General features: G+C 47.4%; 2 protein-coding genes across 2 annotated transcripts in view; one reads left to right on the top strand and one right to left on the bottom strand.

The window, feature by feature from the left end:
• Nucleotides 1-6,577, top strand: part of tjap1 (tight junction associated protein 1 (peripheral)) — a gene marked incomplete at its 3' end in the record, with an annotated part of 42,395 nt that extends 35,818 nt beyond the window's left edge. The window contains exons 5-9 of the mRNA XM_080016488.1: nucleotides 2,120-2,186; nucleotides 3,898-4,005; nucleotides 4,806-4,889; nucleotides 5,234-6,393; nucleotides 6,484-6,577. Of these exons, the coding sequence (XP_079872614.1) occupies nucleotides 2,120-2,186; nucleotides 3,898-4,005; nucleotides 4,806-4,889; nucleotides 5,234-6,393; nucleotides 6,484-6,577 (1,513 nt within the window). The remainder of the gene's footprint in view (nucleotides 1-2,119; nucleotides 2,187-3,897; nucleotides 4,006-4,805; nucleotides 4,890-5,233; nucleotides 6,394-6,483) is intronic.
• An 11,101-nt stretch (nucleotides 6,578-17,678) lies between these two features.
• lrrc73 (leucine rich repeat containing 73) lies at nucleotides 17,679-24,736 on the bottom strand. The gene is made up of 6 exons (XM_080016943.1): nucleotides 24,392-24,736; nucleotides 22,941-23,101; nucleotides 22,699-22,821; nucleotides 21,432-21,532; nucleotides 19,688-19,922; nucleotides 17,679-18,102 (listed from the first exon to the last, which is right to left on the bottom strand). Exons 1-6 carry the CDS (start codon nucleotides 24,661-24,663, stop codon nucleotides 18,032-18,034), a joined length of 963 nt encoding a protein of 320 aa, XP_079873069.1. The 5' UTR covers nucleotides 24,664-24,736; the 3' UTR covers nucleotides 17,679-18,031.
• Nucleotides 24,737-24,846: the final 110 nt, after the last annotated feature.

The raw sequence follows: 24,846 nt of genomic DNA, 5'->3' as shown, positions 1-24,846 counted from the left end.
TAATTTGTTCAGGATTAAATGGGGCACAGAGCTTTAGGAAATAAGGGTGTCGTTTATCCTCTCCAGTTGCTTTCCTGCAATCGATACATTGAAGTGCCTCCTTAGCAACAGAACAACAGCGGAAGTGAAGGCCTGCAGGGTGAAGGAACCCAGGCTTACTCCTCAGCTGATCCCACTTCACCATACCCAACAGATTTCCGGCGTTCACAAAATGTGTGTTTAAAGCCTGCGAACGCCGCGATGTTTGATTTATGGAGCAGTCGTTCAACGTTCGTTCGTGTAGGGCTACACAGGCAATTGGGACATTAGCCAAGAAGTGGTATCGTCATCCAGTTCAATGAGGCCGCTGACTCCATGTGGTGATTTGAAGATTGGGCATTCATCAATGATGTGTTCAACAGTCTGTGGTTTTCCGCATTCACAGAGATTTGTGGCAGACACTCCAATCATATGCAGATAGATAGAGTCGTTCAACGTGACACGGGGAGAAATCGACGTTGGGTTTGTTGTCATTTACACTTACTACTTTTCCAGAATGTTGACATGTTTGTGAAAGAGCTGGGGAGGAATTCAGTGTAATAATTGGCTTTTGCTTTTCTCAAGGAGGATGTACATTTATTTGAGAGTTGTGTAAAAGGCACTGCAGCCTTGGCTTTCTCCCTCCTTGTTTCATTGATAATTCTGTGGAGAACAAGGGGCTTGATCTATCTTTTCCCCTAAACTTTTTAAAAGCTGCATGTTTATGGGTGATAGTGAGTAATGAATTTGTAAATGATTCCAGTGCCAGTTCTACATCTGGTATTTGGGTGGTTTGATGTATATTACTGTCAGCAAGGTCACAGAGGGAAGCCTGTTCATTTAAAGTTTTAAAACTGTTGTTTTGATGGCAATCCTGGAGCTTGATCTTTCCTTCCTGGCACCTCCAACACAGCTTAGAGGTCAGGGGTCACTGTAGAGGCGCTCACTTTGTCCTTCCTATTGGACAGAATCAAATGAGGTCTGATTGGCTCATCTCTTTGAAACTATTCGTATGGTTTGTCAACCAATTTAGGTTGAAGTCACCTAGGAGCAGCATCTCTGAGTTATCGTACTGAGCGAGTAGGTCTCAGAATGTATGAATTACAAGAGAGAGCGCTGAGGGTGGACTCAAACCCCCAGAACACATGAACGGAATTATTTAGAGAGAAACTTTTCGAGCAGCAGATGTGAAGGAATGAGGTGCAGTGACAGCATTTAAAAGAGTAAGAGACAAAGATGACTTCACAAAAATAGCGACGCTACCCCCTCTTCCCTCTGTCTGTTCTGTTCAAGTTATAGTTCTGGACGAAACCTCAGTGATGTACACCCAGGGTTCTGTCAGAAGCAGGACATCAGGGTGGAAACGCTGCCTGCGCTCAGCAAAGCACCGAGAGCTTGAATTGTATGAAAAAGTCCTTCTTTATTAGACTCATCTCCCTCTGTCTCCGTCTCTTTCCATCTCTCTCTCTGTCTGTCTCTCTCTTGTCTGTCTCTGTCTGTCTCTTTCTCTCTCTCTGTCTCTCTCTCCATCTCTCTCTCTCTCTCTGTCTCTCTCTCCGTCTCTCTCTCCATCTCTCTCTCTCTCTGTCTCTCTCTCTCCATCTCTCTCTCTCTCTGTCTCTCTCTCTGTCTCTCTCTCTCCATCTCTCTCTCTGTCTCTTTCTCTCTTTCTGTCTCTCTCCATCTCTCTCTGTCTCTTTCTCTCTGTCTCTCTCTCTCTCTGTCTCTCTCTCTCATCCCTCTCTCTGTCTCTTTCTCTCTCTCTGTCTCTCTCCGTCTCTCTCTCTCCGTCACTTTCTCTCTCTCCGTCTCTCTCTCTCTCCGTCTCTGTCTCTCTCTCCGTCACTTTCTCTCCATCTCTCTCTCTGTCTCTTTCTCTCTCTCTGTCTCTCTCTCTCCATCTCTCTCTCTCTCCGTCTCTCTCTCCATCTCTCTCTCTGTCTCTTTCTCTCTCTCTGTCTCTCTCTGTCTCTCTCTCTCCATCTCTCTCTCTCTCCGTCACTTTCTCTCTCTCCGTCTCTCTCTCTCCGTCTCTCTCTCCATCTCTCTCTCTCTCTCTCCCCCCCCCCCCCCCCCCGTCTCCCCGTCTCCCTCTCTCTAGACTCCAGAACAGTTACACAGCGTCCCAGAGAGCCAATCAGGACCTGGAGGAGAAGCTTCACGCCCTGGTAGGACCTTCATCGCAGTTAGTCTGAAATCTCTCTCTTAACCATCCGGACCCTGAGAACTAAACACAACGTAACAAACCAAACAAGGTTATTTTCCTGTCGCCATCTCCACATCTCCCTCTGACACTTTTGCTGTTAACAAGGACGTTTAAAAAAAACCTCTTCCCTTGCTGCGTTGATATACAACCTTGGAGCCCAACAAGGTTGTGGCCCCAAACACAGTGGCCCCCGGCGTTGGTCGCTCTGCGCCGCGGTGCAAGGCCTGGCTGCAGCCTTCCATAACATTCTAGCTTTCATTACGACAGTAAGACCTATGTTTTCCTGCATATTTGTGATACAAAGCATTTAAAATTCCCCGTCATGTGCTGCAGAATTTCGACTTTGGAGTCTGTTGGAAACGTGTGTGGGTGTGGGTGGGTGGGTGGGTGTGGGTGTTTTAGCTGACTATCATAGTGAATAACAATTGACTCGATGTGGACTATTGATGGCAGTCAGAGCCGCTGAGCTCTGCCCCCGGTTCTCAGAGTAGAGCTTCTGATTTCATGTTTTCACTCCAGAAGCATAATAAATTGTAATTATAAATATATATATATATATATATATATATATATATATATATATATAAATATATATATATATATATATATATATATATATATATAAATATATATATATATATATATATATATATATATATATATATATATATATATATATATATATATATATATATATATATATATATATATATATATATATATTTACTTTTACTTTTAAGACTAGACAATGTATTAAGTTGATTTAAGTTTTAAGTTGATTTTTTAAATATAAACAGCGAAGCAGACATGCAGCCAAGTAAACAAATACAATAGAGTTGTATATAGTTTTAGGGAGGGTCTGGATGGTGAAGCAGGTGAATGACCTTTGACCTCCCTGCTTCCTGTTAGTGCCTGCATATTAATCCATGCAGACACTAACAGGAAGCAGCGAGCACTTACTGAACATACTGTAGGGCATCTTCCTGATTTGGACAATGTTCAAGGAGGCGTCGGGGTGTTGATTAACCTTTTTCACCGTTTTCAACTTTTTTCATCCAAACTGAAGATCATGAGTTGTTGGATGGGCTTCATCCAAATGGGAGATAGAGTGAAACCTTTCCCTCACAGTGCCGACGCCTTGTAAATTAAATAACCCTGAAGTGAACTAAAACATTTTGCTGGGGACCTGGAACGTCCTTGAGGGCCCCTACGGCGGTCCCAAGATCCCACGTTGAGAACCAGTGTTCTAGGGTTGTCTCTTGCCTTCACCATGTCTCTCTCTCTCTCTCTCGCACCTGCTCTCCCCCCCCCCCCCTCTCCTCACGCTGCTTCCACGACGGACTGCTCCATCACCATCTTTTTCATCCATCGTCTTCCTCATCTTGTCCTCCATGAGGCTGCAGTCAGTCAGACTTGGGTTTATGCAGTTGGGTTTCTCATTCTCCTTTTTCCCTCCGTCTCGTTATCATGTTCATCTTTTTGTCGTGTTTGAGAGATTAGCTCCACCTTCCTTCCACCCTTCCTCCTCCTGTTTTGTTTTTCCCCCCTTCACGCCTCTCCTAATGTTCCGCTGATGTTCTGTTCCGTCAGTGTTCTGCTTTGCACTCGCCTGCGGAGCGGGGGCTCTTAGAGCTGCTCATTTGAATTCTGAGGTCTCGTCTCCCCTCTGGCAGCTACGGAAGGTGGAGAGGGACAAAAAGACGATGGACCAGGAGATCGTGGAGCTGACCAACAAGCTGCTGGACGCCAAGAACACGGTGGACCGCCTGGAGGAGCTGAACGTGGGTGCAGCCGTCACCTGGCGCCGGACCGCACCGTCAGCGGTTCAAACCGGGTGTTGAAAGTAGAGCGTCTCTGCTGTCTGGTTGTTATTTCTCCATCCTGTGTCGTCGTCATGGCAACCGCCTCCCCATACAGTTCTGCAGGAATGTGTGCCGAGGCTCTGTGATGATTCCCCGCTATCTCCACGTAATGGGGAGTTTTCCCTGGTGTCGAGGTTTCCCACAATATCTGCTCATGAAATCTAAATGACTAGAAAATGTTCAACTGAGGTTCATCACGGAGTACTGTACTGAAACTCTGTTCTCATATTCAAATGATTGTGTCTTCTTACGGTCATTCAATTGTAGTACAAAATAACCCGCTCCTTAGCTTCATGGCGATACGATAGAAAGACAAATGATAATATTGAATTATCTCCCAGTTTGCAGAGTAATTAGAGGATTTAGAGGAAATTCACTGTACTCATCATGACTGAAGAGCTCTTCTTATTGACTGGGTTTGACCTGAAACCACACACACACACACACACACACACACACACACACACACACACACACACACACACGCACACGTTCAGAGATGTGTCCTGCTGAATTGTGTTTATGATGAGAAGATGGATCACACTTCATCCTTTGTCAATTTTCAATCAATTGTCATCATTTATTATTACTCATCCTGTTCATCCCGGTTGATGTGGTTTGGCTTTTAATTCTCTCTCTCCCGCTCTCTCCCCCCCGCTCTCTCCCTCTCCCCCTCTCTCCCCCCCGCTCTCTCTCTCTCTCCCCTCTCTCTCTACCAGGAGAGATACAGGCAGGACTGTAATTTGGCCGTGCAGCTGCTCAAGTGCAACAAGTCTCACTTCAGAAATCACAAGTTCTCCGATGTAAGTGTGTGTTTGTTTGAATTGTCCATTGGTGTTGACCAGGCAGCGCTGCCTCCACCGCAGGAAGAACACTACAAACAAAGGAAATACAGGAAAAAGTCATTTGTATCGTATATTGAGGGAGTAAAGAGTCCTGTATGGGGGCGCTACCAACTGTATATGTTGCTGTTTATTTTGTTATTTTTTTGAAGCTGCACCCATCTCGTGTGTGTGTGTGTGTGTGTGTGTGTGTGTGTGTGTGTGTGTGTGTGTGTGTGTGTGTGTGTGTGTGTGTGTGTGTGTGTGTGTGTGTGTGTGTGTGTGTGTGTGTGTGTGTGTGTGTGTGTGTGTGTGTGTGTGTGCAGCTTCCCGCTGAGTTGCAGGACATGGTGAAGAAGCACATGAAGAGCAGTCTGCCAGAGCAGGGCCCACATACCCCCCCGGGCCCCCAGGAGCCTGACACCCTCAGCCTGACGCCCGCTGATGTGGTTCCCACCTCCCTGATCGCTCGCGTCCTGGAGAAGCCGGAGCCGCTGCTCCTTAACTCGGCCCAGTCCAGCAGCAGCAGCGTGCGTCCCGTCTCCGAGGACGTCTTCGTGCACGTGGACATGACGGGGTCAGCCGCCTTGGGGCAGGGCGGGGGCCAGGAGAACGGGAGGGCCCCTCCGCCGCTCGGCCCCGAAACGCCCCACCAGAACGGCACGCTCCGCGTTGGGGGGGAAGGCCAGGCGGCGGCGGCGGCGGGGGGCGAGGAGGCGCGGGGAGCCTCCGCCTTCGAGAAGCTGAACCCCTACCCCGCCCCCCCACCGCCCCACCCCCTGTACCCGGGCCGGAGGGTCATCGAGTTCTCGGACGACCGAGTGAAGATCCCCAAAAACAGCCCGCTGCCCAACTGCACGTACGCCACGCGGCAGGCCATCTCCCTCAGCCTGGTGCAGAGCGACCCCTCTGGGCCCCCGCGGCCCCCCAGCCCCAGCCACTCCGATTCCGGCTGGCGCTCAGCCGCCTCCTCCTCCCCGGGGGGGAGAGGCGGGGGGGCGGGTGGGGAGGAGCGTCGGCAGCGCGGCGCCGCCGGGGAGCTTCTGTCGGGCCAGTCCAGCCCCTTCAGCAGCCCCCCCCGGCCCCCCAGCCCCCCCAGCTCGGAGGAGGAGCTGCTGGCCAGCTGGCAGCGGATGTTCGTGGAGAAGGTGGCCCCGGCCGGTGGGGGCACGCTGCTCCACCGCACCTCCTTTGGCAGCGAGGCGGCCCGCGAGGCGTGGGGCGGGCGGCCGCCTGCCATGGGCGGAGCGACTGTGTACTCGGACGGTGAGGAGGGCTGGTCGGCCCCCAGCTGGGCGGCCTCCAGGGAGTCCAGCCTGGACACGGACAGCAGCAGCCTCGCGGAGCCCCGCGCCAGGAGGGGGCGCAGTGCCGAGGAGGGCGAGGGGCTGCTGGTGAGCCTGGAGCCCTCTGGGGACGGGTCCAGAGAGACGGACGTCACCGTGGCGACCGAAAGGAGGGAGTCCCTGGAGGAAGAGGAAGAGCAGCAGGTGGTGGTGGTGGAGGAGGAGGAGGAGGAGGAAGAGAGGGACACCCTGCCGCAGGAACTGCCCAGCCCTGCGCTGCACCCAGGGAGGCCCGGCAAGAGCCCCAAGAGGATGGGGGTGCACCACCTGCACCGCAAGGACAGCCTGACCCGAGCCCAGGAGCAAGGCAACCTGCTGGACTAGAACCTTCCTGTCCCACCCTCCATTTCCCGTTCGCTTCACTTCCTGTCCCGCCTCCTCTACTTCCTGTTCCTTTCACGTCCTTCTTTACCCCTTCCCTTCCTGTCCAACCATAAAAGGTGTGTCAACACCACCGCCTTCACCCGTCTCTCTCTGGAAATGGGGCGATCAGGTGTGTGTGCCGTTAAACAGCCTCTGGGTTTCTATCGTTGTGTTCCAAACTGCTAACTCCTTCACTATTCCCTGCACAGTTCAATCTCTTTAATTCACTACATTGGCATGGTGTACCTGTTCCTAATTTCCCCTTTTAACAATTTCATTTTTCCTCACTGTTGAAAATAGCTTTGCAGTATATATTTTTTTTTAAGCGAACATTGTTTGTTCCCTATATTTGTAGATACATTCAGAGTCCTTTTTCCCTGCAAAATGGCCGACACCCCAGTAGGTCCACTGCGTAGCGAAGGAGTGATCGGCTTGGTACACAGCGCACTACTATCAGCTGACCCCTGCTCCGCCTCCCCCTGAGGTCAGAGGTCACGCCCATCCAGGATATAGCCATAGTGCCGTGCGCTGCCGTCTCCCCAGATTCTCAGTGCCTATCTCTGCGATGTAACCTCCTCCTCGCCCTCCCTCACTATCAATCAGGACTGTTTCTCCACTGTGTTCCGCGGCGCTGCCAGGTGTGACATCACTATGGAAATGCTCAGTGACCTTTTGGGAGTTTCCTGTTTTCGGAGCGCTTGCGTTGTTCTTTTGTTTTGTTTTTGTTTCGACGCTATCGGCAGGGCCCGACAATAACGATTGCCTTGTTGCCCAGGGCAGCCAGATTTGGGGCCATGCTCAAGGGTTAGGCAGATTACCAATTAAATCGTCGATTGGTGATCGACTCCATTGATCACCAATTGAAGCGGTGTAGGTGCAGTTTGCCGTGTTGTAAACCTGACGGAGGCTGTCGCGCCCTTCGCTCAGAGCTCTCACCTCCTCGCTATATACGCACAGAGAAAATTAGATTTGTTTTATTTTTCTTACTTTCTTACCTGTATGCAAAATGAAAAACATGAAGCTAACTCAGAGACCTGGAGCAGAGCGCACCCTGCCTGTCTTTTTATTTGAAATCTATTTCTTTCCGTTTGTTTCCTACATGTACGAAACTACATTTTTAAACACAGCTGAGTGATGGGAGTGTCCCGCTCTAAAACAGCCGGTGCGTCTCCCGGTTGCTTTGGGGCTTGATGAAGTAAAAACTGGATGTTTTTGTGTAAATACTTTACTTGTAAATAATAAATCATCCACTTCTGGAACGGGGCCTTTGCCACATTACATTACGTTCTATGGGCGCGGCCCCAGCCACTCCCTTTCTGGCCGGAACGGCCTCCTCCCCGTAAGGGGGCGGGTGGGGGAGCGGGCGGGGCGTCGGCGGCGCTAAATAAAAATGGCCGGTTGCCACGTTGTCAACCTCTTCCATATGTCGCAAGACAATAATCATAACTGTTCAAAAAGGGGAAACAAGTGGGAATATTCAAATATGTATTATTTATTTATTACAATTATATCTAATCCTTATCATTCAATGAAAATAAAATGATTAAAAGCATTTTGTCATTTTTGGCAAGCGCTCAGATACCGTCGGGCCCTGCCACCGGTGCCCGTGGTGGATCCTGCATCTTCATGCTTTTGTTTCTTATTGATCCAATGACGTCTCACTTTTCATTCAAGAACTTCTATTTGTGTGTGTGAGACATCCTAACGCTTTGACCTTTGACCTGTAAATGGATCCCGGAAGAATCGACGTCGAAGACGACTTCAAGAGGATCCACCGGAACACGGTGGAGACGGTGCGACTTCCTGACCCGTTGGTGTTTTGGTCGGAGGCGCTCGGAGCGACAACCGACCCCGCGCTTCAACCCATTTGAGGACGGTGGAAACTCCGCCCGCGTAGCGTCTGCTGCCCCCTGTCGGCGGGCGGAGTCCTGCGCTGCGCGTGATGCAAACAAAGGTGCGTTTCCTTCACCGGTGCAGGAGCCGTGCGATTGGTGCTCTCCCGGCCGCTCAGGGACGGCGGCACAACCCACCTTACTGGACAAACTCACCTGGAAGGGAACAGCCATGTCGGCTTGTTTGTTTGTTTGTTTGTTTGTTTGTTTGTTTTTTTTCTGTCTTTTTGTTGTTGTTGGAATATTTACACGTCGTTATGAGATTAATTTGACTGTAACTTAGTTTGGAGTGTGTTGTGTCTTTTGGTTCTCTTCACACAGTGTGTGGCTCTTGGCCGCACCCACTGTAGGTGATTGACACCTGGGCTTTGGCTCGCTGGGAACGCCACTTCCTGTTGACCAGCCGCTTGTACCAAGTTTCTATCGGTAAATGTTGAAGGTTTTCAATCTGTTTTGCTCTTTGACGTTCAGCTCTGGAAATCAGAGTCACCACTTTTTGTTAAAACAACCAGATATTAGGAAGGTTTTGTTCTTTGCGCACGCTGCACAGCATGATGGGATGTCCTTCACTCATCAAGCACCCACATCACATCTCTTTGAAACGTGTGGAACTAGGAAGTTTCCGACTGCGATCAGACCTAATTGGCCGTATTTCCTAATATTCCCACCGACCTGGGAAGTGTCTTTGCAAAGGAGACGGAGCCGTTGGCATCTTAAGTGAGGATATCCTACAGCCCCTCCCCCTGTGGGAAAACACTGTTACCGTGGTTACCAGGTTCCTGGTGGTCCAGTTTAAATAGTCTGTCTAATGAAAGAGTTTTATGGTCCTAAAGATGAATGACTAGCCTGAAGACTAAATGACTAGCCTGAGGACTAAATGACTAGCCTGAGGACTAAATGACTAGCCTGAGGACTAAATGACTAGCCTGAGGACTAAATGACTAGCCTGATGACTAAATGACTAGCCTGAGGACTAAATGACTAGCCTGAGGACTAAATGACTAGCCTGAGGACTAAATGACTAGCCTGAGGACTAAATGACTAGCCTGAGGACTAAATGACTAGCCTGAGGACTAAATGACTAGCCTGATGACTAAATGACTAGCCTGAGGACTAAATGACTAGCCTGAGGACTAGCCTGATGACTAAATGACTAGCCTGAGGACTAGCCTGATGACTAAATGACTAGCCTGAGGACTAGCCTGATGACTAAATGACTAGCCTGAGGATTAAATGACTAGCCTGAAGACTAAATGACTAGCCTGATGACTAGATGACTAGCCTGAGGACTAGCCTGAAGACTAAATGACTAGCCTGAGGACTAGCCTGATGACTAAATGACTAGCCTGAGGACTAGCCTGATGACTAAATGACTAGCCTGATGACTAAATGACTAGCCTGAGGACTAGCCTGAAGACTAAATGACTAGCCTGAGGACTAGCCTGAAGACTAAATGACTAGCCTGAGGACTAGCCTGATGACTAAATGACTAGCCTGATGACTAAATGACTAGCCTGAGGATTAAATGACTAGCCTGATGACTAAATGACTAGCCTGAGGACTAAATGACTAGCCTGAGGACTAGCCTGAAGACTAAATGACTAGCCTGAGGACTAGCCTGATGACTAAATGACTAGCCTGAGGACTAGCCTGATGACTAAATGTCTAGCCTGAGGACTAGCCTGAAGACTAAATGACTAGCCTGAGGACTAGCCTGATGACTAAATGACTAGCCTGATGACTAAATGACTAGCTTGAGGACTAGCCTGAAGACTAGCCTGATGACTAAATGACTAGCCTGATGACTAAATGACTAGCCTGAGGACTAAATGACTAGCCTGAGGATTAAATGACTAGCCTGAGGACTAGCCTGAAGACTAAATGACTAGCCTGAGGACTAGCCTGATGACTAAATGAATAGCCTGAGGACTAAATGACTAGCCTGAAGACTAAATGACTAGCCTAATGACTAGCCTGATGACTAAATGACTAGCCTGAAGACTAAATGACTAGCCTGAGGACTAGCCTGATGACTAAATGACTAGCCTGAGGATTAAATGACTAGCCTGAGGACTAGCCTGATGACTAAATGACTAGCCTGAGGACTAAATGACTAGCCTGAGGACTAAATGACTAGCCTGAAGACTAAATGACTAGCCTGAAGACTAAATGACTAGCCTAATGACTAGCCTGATGACTAAATGACTAGCCTGAAGACTAAATGACTAGCCTAATGACTAGCCTGATGACTAAATGACTAGCCTGAGGACTAGCCTGATGACTAAATGACTAGCCTGAAGACTAAATGACTAGCCTGAGGACTAGCCTGATGACTAAATGACTAGCCTGAGGACTAGCCTGATGACTAAATGACTAGCCTGAGGATTAAATGACTAGCCTGAGGACTAGCCTGATGACTAAATGACTAGCCTGAGGATTAAATGACTAGCCTGAGGACTAGCCTGATGACTAAATGACTAGCCTGAGGACTAAATGACTAGCCTGAAGACTAAATGACTAGCCTGAAGACTAAATGACTAGCCTAATGACTAGCCTGATGACTAAATGACTAGCCTGAGGACTAGCCTGATGACTAAATGACTAGCCTGAGGACTAGCCTGATGACTAAATGACTAGCCTGAGGATTAAATGACTAGCCTGAGGACTAGCCTGATGACTAAATGACTAGCCTGAAGACTAAATGACTAGCCTGAGGACTAGCCTGATGACTAAATGACTAGCCTGAGGACTAGCCTGATGACTAAATGACTAGCCTGAGGATTAAATGACTAGCCTGAGGACTAGCCTGATGACTAAATGACTAGCCTGAGGATTAAATGACTAGCCTGAGGACTAGCCTGATGACTAAATGACTAGCCTGAGGATTAAATGACTAGCCGACTGATTGTCTCTCGGACTGTCCTCTCCTCTAAATTATTTAACTAAATTTGCTTCGCCCTGAAAGGCCCAGCGTGACAAAATTGCCCAAATCTTGGAGGACAGTCCAGTCCCCATCTCACCCCCCCGCCCACCAGAACCTGTGATGTTCTCTAAGTGCCCCCTGCCGTGCAGGGTGCCTCATTAGAGTCACGCAGACTCTGTTTAATTATTAACATTTATTACTGTCACAGAGGGTCTCTAATATGTGGGGAGTGGGCGGTGGGGGCAGCTTGGAAATGGAAGTTGTGAATATTTTATACAACTCATCACGTTCTGGAGACGAGGAATTTGTGGGAATACAAAAGAGATGGAATGTGTGTGTGTGTGTGGGGGGAGGGGGTATAAATAGACATTACATCTGGACTCGTGCAACTTTAATGTCACTTCTATCATGAATATAATTGAGGACAGACTCATCAGGACATCCCTCTTCATCAAGGTCACCTTCCTTCCTCATCCTCCCTCCAGGTGTGTGTGTGTGTGTGTGTGTGTGTGTGTGTGTGTGTGTGTGTGTGTGTGTGTGTGTGTGTGTGTGTGTGTGTGTGTGTGTGTGTGTGTGTGTGTGTGTGTGTGTGATCTCCATCCTGACCAGTGTTAAGTCGCGGTGCTGAATATTTAAAAGGCCCCTGACAAAAATAGAGCTTTGTCCCAGGACGCGTCTCAACAAACCCAAGTGTTTTCGGAGGAGGAGGAGGAGGAGGAGGCTCTGCTGCTTCATCGTGTGAAACTCGTTAATTACGTGGTTAATTATTTCCTCAACAAACTGAAGCGTCAGGGAGGGAAACGCAGGCGACCGCTTGTTTACTCCGTATCCGTTTGAACTGTTTGTTTTTATCCTCATTATGACGCTAATATGGTTGGAGGGGGTGGAAGGAAAGGAGAGCAGGTTTCCATGGTAACAAGGGGACATGAATCGAGTTTGGGGGGAAAAAAAAAAATAAAGTAAAATCAAACCTCCCAAGTGTTTGACAGCAAATAGAAAAAAGACTGAGGTGGAGGTCCCGCCCCCGAGAAAATGAAAGTAGACTTAACGTTTAAATCAAGAAAAAAAGACTGTTAAAAATGACTAATTTTATTTTCTGAATTTATAATCCAATGTATATTTTAAAATAAATAAAATATTTTAATCTTATCTGAGTTTGTTCGGTCTTGTTTGTGGGGGTTTGAGAAGCGCCTGGTCCGCGGGGGGCTGAGCCGTGGGGGGCCGCGCCGCGACCGCCCTTCACCCAACCCGTTTCCGCGTGAAGTTGACTCTGAAGACGACCAAACCCTGTCCCTGTAAAGTGGAGCGCCGTCCTCGTGGCGGTGGCTTTCCAGGCGGACCCCGGAGGACCCTGCGCCGCGGCTCCCTCAGAGCTCTGGTCGCTCTGCTGGGATGTTGTTTTTTTGGGGACGTCCTCATGGGGCCCGGATTTCAACAGGAGCCGGAGGGGGGTCTCCCTCCTTCCACCGCCAGCTCCGGGACCCTGCCCGCCTCCATTCAGCCGCGCTGGTAAATTGACAAGCTGCTTGTTCTGCGCTGCTTGTTCCTCTGGTTTGAGGTGGAGGTCTTTGGGAGGTGCTGTGGGAGCGGCAGTAAACCCTAAATCCCAAAAGGTTAAATTCCCTGGAAAGTGACGCTACCGTTGACGCACCCGAATGTGAATAACTTTAATGTTTTGCCACTCGTTCTGAGTTTCCCCGTTCTACTGTCTGGGGGTAATCCAACGCTGCGACTTCATCTTCTGTTGTCGGTTTGTTCTTGAGCATCAGAAGATTCCAAAGCATCGTTCTCTGAATCCAAGGGCGAGAGGTCGTTTTGAGTCTGAAGGTTCGGATTGAACGTCGTAACATCTGATGGAGCTGCTGGTGTTCCTGTGATGTCACTTCACTCCTTCCACCTTTGATGCTTTTCCTTATTTTCTGTCTTACATATATAATATTACAGTGTGGGATGTTGATTCAAAGTATCAAATAATGAGGTACACTAATGACAAAGTAATGTCTGAACAAAAGGCTCAGGATTCCCACCGCTCTGAACGCACCGCTTCCAAAGGTTTTTTCTACTCTGCACGAGCTGACGTCAGCTGGTCACGGATTTCCTTATACGGTCGTCTGCTCCATCCCATCCGCTGTGCCTTTCGCCAAACAAAACCCATAAAAACACTGTTTTCATTGTAGATCTATTTATTTTATTTTCAACGTTTAAATTAAACTAAAAATATATGCGCCGGAAAGTCGTGATGCGGCGTCCGTGTCCAACAAGCTTGGAGCACGGCAGCGAAAGTGGGAACTAACTTTGAAATGAGGCCTCGTAGATCTAATATGAAGACTCAGCAACCGGATTGTTTATTTCTTGCCCCAAATGTGTTCAGAAACAGATTTTGGTGGATTGAGGAGATGAAATCAGTGAAAGTTACGGAATAAATACAACAAAAGCCGGAAGCCATGCTCAAAGGCCATTGGCTCACAGACCTCGGGCTTCAGGAGGGTGGCTCCGCCCACTGAAACAACCTGTTTTCAGACAGGGTGGTGTAGGGCATGTTTGAATGGCTCTAGTGCATAATCTGAGTGGTATTTTCAGCAAAAAAAACAAATTTAAAACATGTTTTGGGGACCTCTGAGAGCTACACTGATCAGCCAAAATGTTAAACCAGTGACAGGTGAAGTGAATAACATGGATCATCTGGTTCCAATGGCACCTGTCAAGGGGTTGTATATATTATTATTATTATATATATACGGTTATTTATTTTATACTGTTTTATACTGTATACTGTTATTTATTATTATATATACTGTCATATATTATTATATATACTTATATATTATATATACTGTTATATATTATAACTATATATATATATACAGTTATATAACACTAACACGTTATATATAATATATATTATATATATACTATTATTTATTATTATAAATATATATATATAGTGTTTTATATATATATATATATATATATATATATATATATGTATGTGTATATATATATATATATATATATATATATATATATATATATATATTATATATATGTATATATATGTATGATGCAGCAGGTGAAGAGTCAGTTGTTGAAGTTGATGTGTTGAAGCAGCGTAAGGATCTGAGCCACTTTGACAAGGAGCACATTGTGATGCTGGACGACTGGGTCAGAGCATCTCCACAAGCACAGGTCTTGTGGCTGTTCCCGCTATGCAGTGGTTACTACCAAAAGTGTCCAAGGAAGGACGACCAGTGAACCGGCGACAGGGTCATGGGGCCCAAGGCTCATTGATGCACGTGGGGAACCAGGTCTAGCCCATCTGGTTGGATCCCACAGTAGAACTACTGCAGCACAAAGTGTTGAAACAGTGAATGTTGCTGTGATAGAAAGGTGTAGAACACACAGTGCATGGCAGCTTGCTGCGTATGGGAGCTCACAGTGTCCATGCTGACCCCTGTCCACCCCTGAAAGCACCTACAATGGACACATGAGCGTCACAACTGGACCATGGAGCCATGGAAGAAGGTGGAGGTCTGATGAATCACCTTCTACATCATGTGGATGGATGGGGTTAGGGTCCGATTGATGGAGCATCTGTGGGATGTGCTGGAACAACAAGCCTGATCCATGGGGCCCCACCTCAAACTTCCAGGTCTTAAAGGATCTGCTGCTACTCTGCTGTCTTGGTGCCAGATACCACCACCACCTGATCAGTGCATATTAACTTGTGTATAAAGGAGCATAATGGGTCCACTTTGACATGTTGACATGTTGACGTGTTGACGTGTTGACGTGCCAAACAGCATTAAGTCGTAGTCTGTGTGTGTCCGCTGCCTACCTGACCTTCAAAGGTCAGCAGACACACTCCCTGTGCCGCTGGACTTGTCTGTCCATCCTCAGACTTTGTTTTCCTCTTCCTCAGAGCAGAGGAAGAACGCCTCAACTCCAAGCTGCGTCCTTCAGAAACCTCCCGTCCACCTGAACCTCCACCCTGAGGGTGGAGTCTCACAGTGAGAATCCAGTTCTACATCCTGTCTTAAGACGCTTTGTTTGTTTAATTTCCCAACGCGACCTTTTCCCATCAGGATAGAACTTACTCAACATACAAGCACATCCACTGAAAACGTCTCCATAAATGAATGCACCAAACTGAACATAGTGATGTGAATGTAGTTACAAGAGCAGGTGACGTGAGTGTCTGTGTTGAATAGGTGGAGGTGTCTCACACATTCAAGATGGCTGCGCAGCGTGGGGCAGAAGACGGTGGACGGGGTGACAGCGTCGCAGGTGGTGCCTTGACAACATGCGTACCAGGTTGGATCTGCAGCCGGCTCACACCCAGCTGCTGTGCGCCCTGCGTTGCCTCGGCGATAAGCAGGATCCTTCATTCTGTGACACGCCCACCTGAGAGGGCAGATGGTGTTACCATGGAACCGTGGACGCTGTTGTCTCTGTTTGACCTCCCGGGAAACAAGCCTCCTGCTCCTCAGCATTCAGGAGGATATCTACGTCCCGCCCGGAGATCCTGGATCCTAGGGTGAAGGGGAGACGAGATGATGGAGGGATGATGGAGGAGCGGTCGTCCGGTCTGCTTCCTCCGGTCGGCTGCAGCAGCACCATCTAGCGGCCGATTCCACCGACATGAACATTCTGATGTCTTCACTCATTTCTGCCTTGTCTCTCTCCCTCCCTCAACGTTGAACCGCTGAAGGGTTATTTGAACCATCATCTCCAGCTTGTTTCTCCATCAGGTGCAGCCTGGAATGCATCTGAAGCCTGTTGCCTGCGGGTCGACCGTTAGAAAGAGAATCCTAAAAAAGGTAAAGTGGTCATCCACCTGCGAGAGAAACGGAGGAAAGGAAATGAATTCCAAGACATAGAATCCAGACTCTTCATTCTGCCTCAATATCCCTTGATCCCCGACTCCAAGACTCCTCTGACCCAGAGGACAACAGCCACCAGGAGGATTGATAGTTGTCCTGTTAACACCATCATGTCTGCAAGATCAACCCCTCTCCCCAACACACACACACACACACACACACACACACACACAGCTAATGCATAATTAAGCAGCTTCATTAGTATGAATGGTGTAATAATTACTTTGGCATCAGAACGATTGGATGAGTTGATTACTCTGTCATGTCAGTGAGACGTGTGTGTGTGTGTGCGCTTTAATTGTAATTCTTGGGCCTCATACAAAGGGTTAATGCTGTTTTCACATTTGATGGCTTATCTCCTGATTCAGTTTTAAGTCGACATCATCCCAACTAATCATGTTATTCTAGGTTGTTTCTAGATGTCTATAAACTCTGTGTGTGTGTGCGTGTGTGCGTGTGTGTGTGTGTGTGTGTGAGCTGATTACTTTCTGTGTCAGAGCAGGACAGATGTCCCTTGTTTGTTTCCTGTTGCCTAGCAACAGTGGAGATCGATGGCAGTCGTTCATTAATAATGAATCTGTCTTTCCATGGCGTCGCTGAGCTGCCAGGTGACATGCGGGTGGGGGTGGGGGTGTGGGTGGGGTCTATGGCACCGACCCCCAAAACTGTCAGAGTGGAAATGTATTTTTTCCTCACAGCTAAAATAGTTTTGTAGGCGTGGCAATCAAACAAACGAAAACGTGTTTCCTGCTTCCTGTCCTGTGCGTATGTGTTGCACCGTACTGGTGTTCAAGGGAGGGGGGCGTGGCCTTGCTGCCAGGTGACGTTCTTGCTCCGTTCTGATTGGCTGCTGCAAGGACACGCCTCAGAGCTGCTTGATATGAAGCAGGTGGACGTTTTCATGTGTTTTTGAAGATGTTTTGTTTTTTGAAGGTGTCATGGACGTCAACAGACTGAGCACACGCCTCCCAGAGCGTTTACAGCTTCTGCCTAGAAGAGCCGATGACAAGCGTCTTTCTTTCGTGTTTCTTGGTTTTGCAGAACTGACGTGGAAGTTCTGGAGGCTTTTCTGTTTCCTGTGTTCGCAGACGCTGCTGCGTCTCTGTGTTTTATATTATTAAAGCAAAACCGCGTCAACCTCGGGGTTGCGACCCCATGCGGGGTCACTTGATACGCTCACAGGGTCTCATTGCAGTTGTTGTGAAAATCCGGGACCTAATCCGGGCGGAGTCAAGGTCCCAAAAGAGGTTGAGCTCAATATCTCTGTTATTTAATAAAAGGTTGGTCTGCGTCACGCTGGGAGAAAAGAGTCGTGACTCGGTTTTATCAAGATGTAAACAGCTTTATTCAGACGTCAGATCAGCACAGCAAACCTACAGCAGAGAGTGCGTCGTCTAAACATACATTCATGAGCTTAAAATAAGTAACTGTACACGTGACACGTTAAATATCTCAATCAAAGTCACTTGGTGCGTTAAGGTTTTGTGCTAAACAGTTCGAGTCTATTCACAGGTGCTACGTCAGACCATGCAGAGTGGGCGGAGCACACAACACACACTGCAGTCAAACGGTGGAAACAGCCTTTGCAGGAAGTGGGTGTGGCTGTGGGAGGGGCTTATACCTCAGTCTCAACCTTTACAGGAAGTGGGTGTAGCTGTGGGAGGGGCTTACATCTCAGTGTCAATCCTTTAGAGGAAGTGGGTGTGGTTGTGGGAGGGGCTTACATCTCAGTCTCAGCCAATAAGCTCTCACCTAGACCTGACGTCAGCAAGACCATCTGTGGGCCGGAGGCTGTAGAGAGTCAGACACAGGCAGGTTTATTACTACACACCTGTACTACACCTGTTCTACACCTGTACACAGCTGTACTACACCTATTCTATGCCTGTACACACCTGCACTAAACCTGTTCTACACCTGTACACAGTTGTACACAACTGTTCTAAACCTGTACACAGCTCTACTACACCTGTTCTACACTTGTACAGTAGACACCTGTGTTACACCGGTACACAGCTCTACTACACATGTACAGACCTGTTCTACACCTGTACTACACCTGTGTTACACCTGTACACGCCTGTGCTGCATGTGTACATGCCTTTACTATACGTGTACACAGCTGTACTTCACCTGTAATACACCTGTTCTACAGCTGTACTTCACCTGATCTACACCTGTAATGCACCTGTTCTACAGCTGTACACACCAATGCTACATGTGTACACACCTGTACATAGCTGTCCAAACCTGTTCTACACCTGTACCCACCTATACACACCTGTGTTGCACCTGTACACAGCTCTACTACACCTGTTCTACACCTGTACAATAGACACCTGTGTTACACCTGTACGCAGCTCTACTACACCTGCTCTACACCTGTACAGTACACACCTGTGTTATACCTGTACACAACTCTACTACACCTTTTCTACACCTGTACATTACACACCTGTGTTACACGTGTACACAGCTCTACTACACCTGTTATACACCTGTACAGTACACACAGGTGTTACATCTGTACACAGCTCTTCTACACCTGTACTACACCTGTTCTACACCAGTACTACACCTCTTTATGCAGCATGACCGAAGCATTACCCTGTGTCCACAAGCAAGGCATTCAAGTCTCTTTTTGTTGTGGAGTGTTCTAGCGAGGCTGAGACGTTCTCAAAGGTAAACACCCTGAAATCATCATCGTACGTCTCCTCTGCTCTTCACCCCCGGCGTCACCACCACTTTCCATCCTTCAAGTGAATTTTGGCTCCTTAAGCCTCATCAAGCTCACGTCTTTGGCCCATTTTCCACTTAATTAATTCATATAATCATTATTTGTCGTTTTTCTTCGTCTTCTCACTGACAGGACACACGTGGCTTCTCAAGGAGGTTTTTGTCTCGTGAAGCTACTTCACATGAAGCCTCCGCTGCAGCTCTGCCACGTCCGTCCGTGTGGGCGCGAGTTTCAGAAGCAGTCGGAGCCCAGTGCCACAGGAAGCAGCAGGAGAGGAAGAGGGTGGAGCAGAAGCTAAAGAGGTATCTATTGTGAGCTATGTTGATTAACAGCTTAAATATGTCCCACATAACCAGGCTAGCGGGTTGAACCGGACCAAAGGGAGATCAGGGTAGAAGAGGTCTAAGCGGCACCGGAAGGGGACAGAGACATTTAATCGTCCACGAGGAGGAGAAGTAGGTCCAATAGTACTACAGTACTGATACTGTATGATAGGTCCAGTAGTACTACAGTAGTACTACAGTAGTACTACAGTAGTACTACAGTACAGTATCTGTGGAAGGGAGATCCAGGCCAAGGTAGCAGGGAGAAGAGGAGAGGTGGAGGAAAGAAGGGAGAGTGAAGGAGTTCAACCCTTACTGCTGTGTGGCTGCCAGGCACCGTGTGACACCTGGTAGTGCTTATCTCTGATTGGCTGCAGGGCGCTGGAGTAGGCGGGGCTCTGCTCCGTGGGCGGCGCCTCCCTCTCCTCCTCCTCCTCCCCCTCGGAGAGCAGGTCCGAGATCTGCTGCTGCAGCTCGGGGCTGATGGCGTTCTCCGCGAGGACCAGCATCCGCAGGCTGGTGGGGTAACTCTCCACCATGTCCAGGAACACCTGAGGGGGGCGGGACCACAGAACCACACCCTGAAAACTGTATAACGTGCAGCCAGCTGCTCCTTATCCAGAAATAACTCCCTTCAGAGTGATACAAACCTGGTTATTTTGCGATAGTGACCGTCTGGCTGCACATTATTCTTCTCATTACACGGCAAACTACTAAATCAAAGGAACCATTGAGACACGATATTGATTTGAAATGAAACGGTTGCCCATAGCAACGGTCATAAACAGATCAGCGGTCATTATTCAGGAATAACTGACCACTGATTGCCACAACAGACCAATCAGATTGGAGTATTCCACAGAGCCGTGTGATGAGGATAGCTAATTCATGGATGATCAACGTAGTTTGGAAAGTTTCTGTTTTTTGCGCCAGTCAACACCTGCCAGTCCCACCCACAAGTTTCAATATTGTAATACTGTCTTGGATTGCAGTATAATATGTATATTAATAATAGTATTTGGACATATTATGAGTGCAAGTTTTCTATATCTCACTGCTTATTGCATTGCCATGTATCGTAATATATTGATTTAAGATCTGCACAGCCCTACATGCATAGTACACATGCTGCCTGCGTACAGTACACACTGACACATGGTGCAGCACTTCTAACAGCGCTGACATAGTACCACAGTACACGCTGACACCTACGTTACCGCCAACATCTTGACGAGAATTGGATTATCCCAGAAAGGTTGTGAAAGCTTTCTAATGGATCCGCTTCAGTGGAATCTCTCTTTATTTGCTGCTTCCTTCTTGTTAAACCTCAGATGCTTTCAGCTGCAGGAGCTGGTCCTGTGCAGAGCAGATGTTTTAGCGTTGGAGTTTAATGGAGTCTGGAACGTCAGGGAAGTTCAGACCTCAGCAACATTAAGAATCCATCTTTACTTCTCTAGAGACAACACAGGAGATCGGATGTATCTGTCTCACCTTTGCGAAACCCGTCTCACCTCTAACGAGTCTAACCACCTCCAGACGATGGAGGAAGGGATCGTTAGGAGCGACCGGAGCTCCACCTGCCGGCGGCCCTCGGTACTGACACTCCGGCCATTCAGACATTTTTATTCTGTATAGTAAATATAAATATATAGTAAACAGCCCTGACCATGGGAATGATTGTTGACAACCACCAGTGAACATAATAACCAGTGATTCAATGACACCAACACTGTATCAGTTGTGGGGATGAGAGAAGAGACTCCACTCAGCAGCCAGGCCCTCGGAATGTTTTCAATGTGGGGCCAGACGACCGAACCCCAATGTCCCCCGGGGATGAATGGGTCTAGTCTTATCTTGTGAGACCTGTGACACTGTGAACACTTGGGGTTTCCACTGGAATCCAAGGAACCATAATTAATACGTCAAATATCAAACAACTTCAATTTCAGCTTTTGTTGACACATGGAAAGACGTCCCACGTCTCATGTGGAGAAAAGATGAATGTCAATCGTAATGTTGTCGACCTGGAATGTTCCCAAACCACGGGTCTGCACTCGTACCTGTCCAGACTGGTTGCTCAGTCCGGTTCCTTCCAGGTCCAAAACCTCCAGTGTTCTGCTGGACGCCACGGCAACGGCCAGCATGCCGGCGATCTGGTCTCCTGGCAACCACAAGAGATCCATATCCATATCAAGGGCGAGTGTCCTGCAGAGGAACCGTACGACTTCCAGCGGATTAATGAGCGGATACGAGCTGAACGGAGCTGTGAGACCTTTCACTTCTTCCTTTGAAACCTACAGATGTATTTTCGTGATGACAAAGTATTTTCATTCTCCTCCTGGAAACAGCAGCGTCCAGACACCACCTGAGCCAGAGGTGGACCGGCTGCTCTGACCTCTGAGCTGCTGATGGAAGGGATTTTCCAGTGTTTTGTTCAGAGTCAAACTTCCCGAACCATGAAACTGATTCATCTGAGTTTTCAGATCATATTCGGGGTGGGGGAGGGGGTTGTATCGTTCTGAGCAGTTTAATCTTACGACCCCTTATGACCATGAAATGTGATTAGTTTGCTCAGGGGCCTGCACTCACATCCATATCAACTGAATTTAAAAGAAAATGAAATCTCATTTATTCATGGTCACATTTAATTCATAATTTTTCTTCCAGTTGCTCCATCTTTCATAATAAAAACAATAATCTAGTTTTGCTAAACCAAAGAACAGAGCCTTTATTTTGATGGACCTCCAGTCTGCCTGTCCATTATGTCCAGTTGCTAATAGAACAGTTCTGGTTTATAACTGGACAACAGCATGATCGTCAACACTTTAATGACTTGCATCAGAGCATTTCCAAGAACCGCTGCATGCAGACTACATTCATAGATAATAAAACAAAACATACACACAGGATACGTACTTTATGGGAGTGGTTGGCGGACACAGATCAGGGCTGAGACAAAATCCCACTTTTAATCGTGACCAACTGAAACAGCCTTTCTCCTTCATGGTATAAAGTTTTCTCAGACTTGCCCTGCTCTTGGTCTAAAAAAATCTAGATCTAAATAAAGTTTAAATTATATTTTTGGATCAATGGGCGTGGCCTCCAGATAAAGCAGGTTGAGGACCAGCACCGAGACCAGACAGGAGGAGCTGACCAGTCCTTCACCGCCTCAGTCTGGGACCTCCCAGTCTAGAGCCAGCTCATCTGAAGTTAAGCCACATCCTAGAAAGGCATTTTGAAATTCTGGATGAATTGAAGTAGGATCATCTTAGCCCTGGTTTGCGTTGAGCCCCGCCTGCCAAAGCGCTCCTTGGGCGCACAGCTCACCGAGTGGGTTGTAGTCCAGGTTGAGCACTCTGAGCTGGGAGCTGTGGGCCACGGCGACGGCCAGGCGAGCCCAGCCTTTGGTGCTGATTCCTGGGTTAGCGCTGAGAGTCAGCTCCCTCAGCCCTGGAGGGGGGTTCATTCAAAAGGGGGAGTAGTTATTGAGCAGCAGATGAGTATCGTATCTACTATCGCCCCGCTCCTGTGGGGCTGTGGGAATGACGGGTTGTCGCACGCTGACCCACCTGACTTGGCCCCGTCGGGGGGCAGCATCCCGCAGATCAGGGCCAGCGCCTGGTCCCCCAGCATGCAGTCCCCCAGGTCCAGGCACACCAGGGACGGGTGGCTGCTCAGGGCGTCGTTCAGGGCCACCAGGCCGGCGTCCATCAGGGGGCTGCCGTGCAAACTGACATATGGACATGATGAGTATGTTAAGTAGTATCTGATCGGCTGCTGTGCACAGCGTGCTCCGTCTGCTTCACAAACTGAATGGAAGGGGGGGGTCGGGTTACCGTGGAGTTCTTGTAACTAAGGTAACCTCATAAACATCCTAGACTCGACTCAGGTTGAGGAAACAACACAATCTACTCCTAATGTCCTGGTCCTGATGTATTCTCTGGTCAGATAATACGTTTACAAATATTCCTGAAAAGCACATAATACTATAATATAGAAGATGAGATAAAATAACTTTATTAATCGCGGGGGAGGAAATTCAGGTAATAAGACAAAAAGTAAAAATGAAAGAATGAATTTTCCCTCCAGGGACAAATCAAGTTTTATCTTCTCGTTAAGAGGGAGTAGTAGCTGTTCAGTAGTAATTGAATAATAAGCATGATTGTAACAGTAATAATTATAATAATAGATAATAATAATAGTAATGGCAATAATAATCATAGTAGTGTAGTAATAGTATTACCATTACTACTACTGCTACTACTACTACTAATGATAATAATAATATGGTATTTATAATTTAATTATTATGATTATTATTGTTATAATAGTAAAAATAATAGTAATATTATTATAGTAGTAATAATAATAATAATAATAATAATAACTGAGTAATAATAATAGTAGTAGAAGCAACATTACTACGACTACTACTGCTACTTATAATAATAATTATAATAATAATAATAATAGTAATCATAGTAGTGTGGTAATAGTATTCGTAGTACTAATATGAATACAGTTACTACTAATAATAATAGTAGTAGTTATACTACTACTACTACTACTACTACTACTAATAATAATAGTATAATACTAAACATAATAAAAAAGTAGTAGTAATAATAATAATAATAACAATAATAATAGTACAACACATATTGTGTGAAATCACTGGGTGCGTTGCATTGACATTTCACTGCATATATGTATGAAAGTATGTATATGTATGTGACGAATAAACCTCTTGAATCTTGAATAATAATAATAATAATAATAATAACAGTAATAATAATAGTAGTAATAACAATCATAACAGTAATAATAAAAAGTATTATTAGTATTATTAATAATAATAATAATAATAATAACAATAACCATAATAACAATAATAACAGTAATAATAATAACAACAATGACAGTTATAGCAATAATAATAATAATAATAATAGTAATAATAATAACAATAATAATGATGATGATGATGATTATCATTATAATTATAATAGCAGGCACTCACAACAGGCTCTGCAGGGACCGGTTCCCCCTCAGAGCCTGCCCCAGCTCCCTGGTCCTCTGGATGCTGGACACTACACCGAGGTTGAGGTTGAGCTGCGCCAGGCCGCGGCTCTCCGCCACCCCGCGGCACACGCGGCCGAAGTCCCGGTCCGCCAGCTGGCAGCCCCGCACGGACAGCAGCCGCACCGTGTCGCCCCGCAGCCCGTCGCAGATGTCCCGCACCTCGGCCCCGGACAGGGCCTCCCCGGTGATCTGGATGGAGCCCGGCAGCATGGCTCTAGACCCGGACCGGGACCCGGAGCTGGACCGGGGGAACCGGAGCCACACCGAAGAAGCCTGGAGGCGGAACCGGGCCGAGCGGGGACATGTGGTCCGGTCAGTTATTGATCAGCTGACCGGTGACATCACCCGGTGCTGCCCGTCGCTCCCACCGAGCGGATCACCGGCAGATCCACC

The sequence above is a fragment of the Zeus faber genome (genome assembly GCF_960531495.2).
Source record: "Zeus faber genome assembly, chromosome: 16".
NCBI classification, from domain to species: Eukaryota; Metazoa; Chordata; class Actinopteri; order Zeiformes; family Zeidae; genus Zeus; species Zeus faber.
This window is presented reverse-complemented; position numbering and strand designations above follow the sequence as displayed.

Coding starts and splice junctions, on each gene's coding strand:
- lrrc73 (XM_080016943.1), bottom strand. CDS start 24,663: ATGCTGCCGGGCTCCATCCAGATCACCGGGGAGGCCCTGTCCGGGGCC. Junction 22,822..22,940: donor CCCCGACGGGGCCAAGTCAG/GTGGGTCAGCGT, acceptor ACCCCCCTCCAG/GGCTGAGGGAGCTGACTCTC. Junction 21,533..22,698: donor CCTGGACTACAACCCACTCG/GTGAGCTGTGCG, acceptor TGTGGTTGCCAG/GAGACCAGATCGCCGGCATG.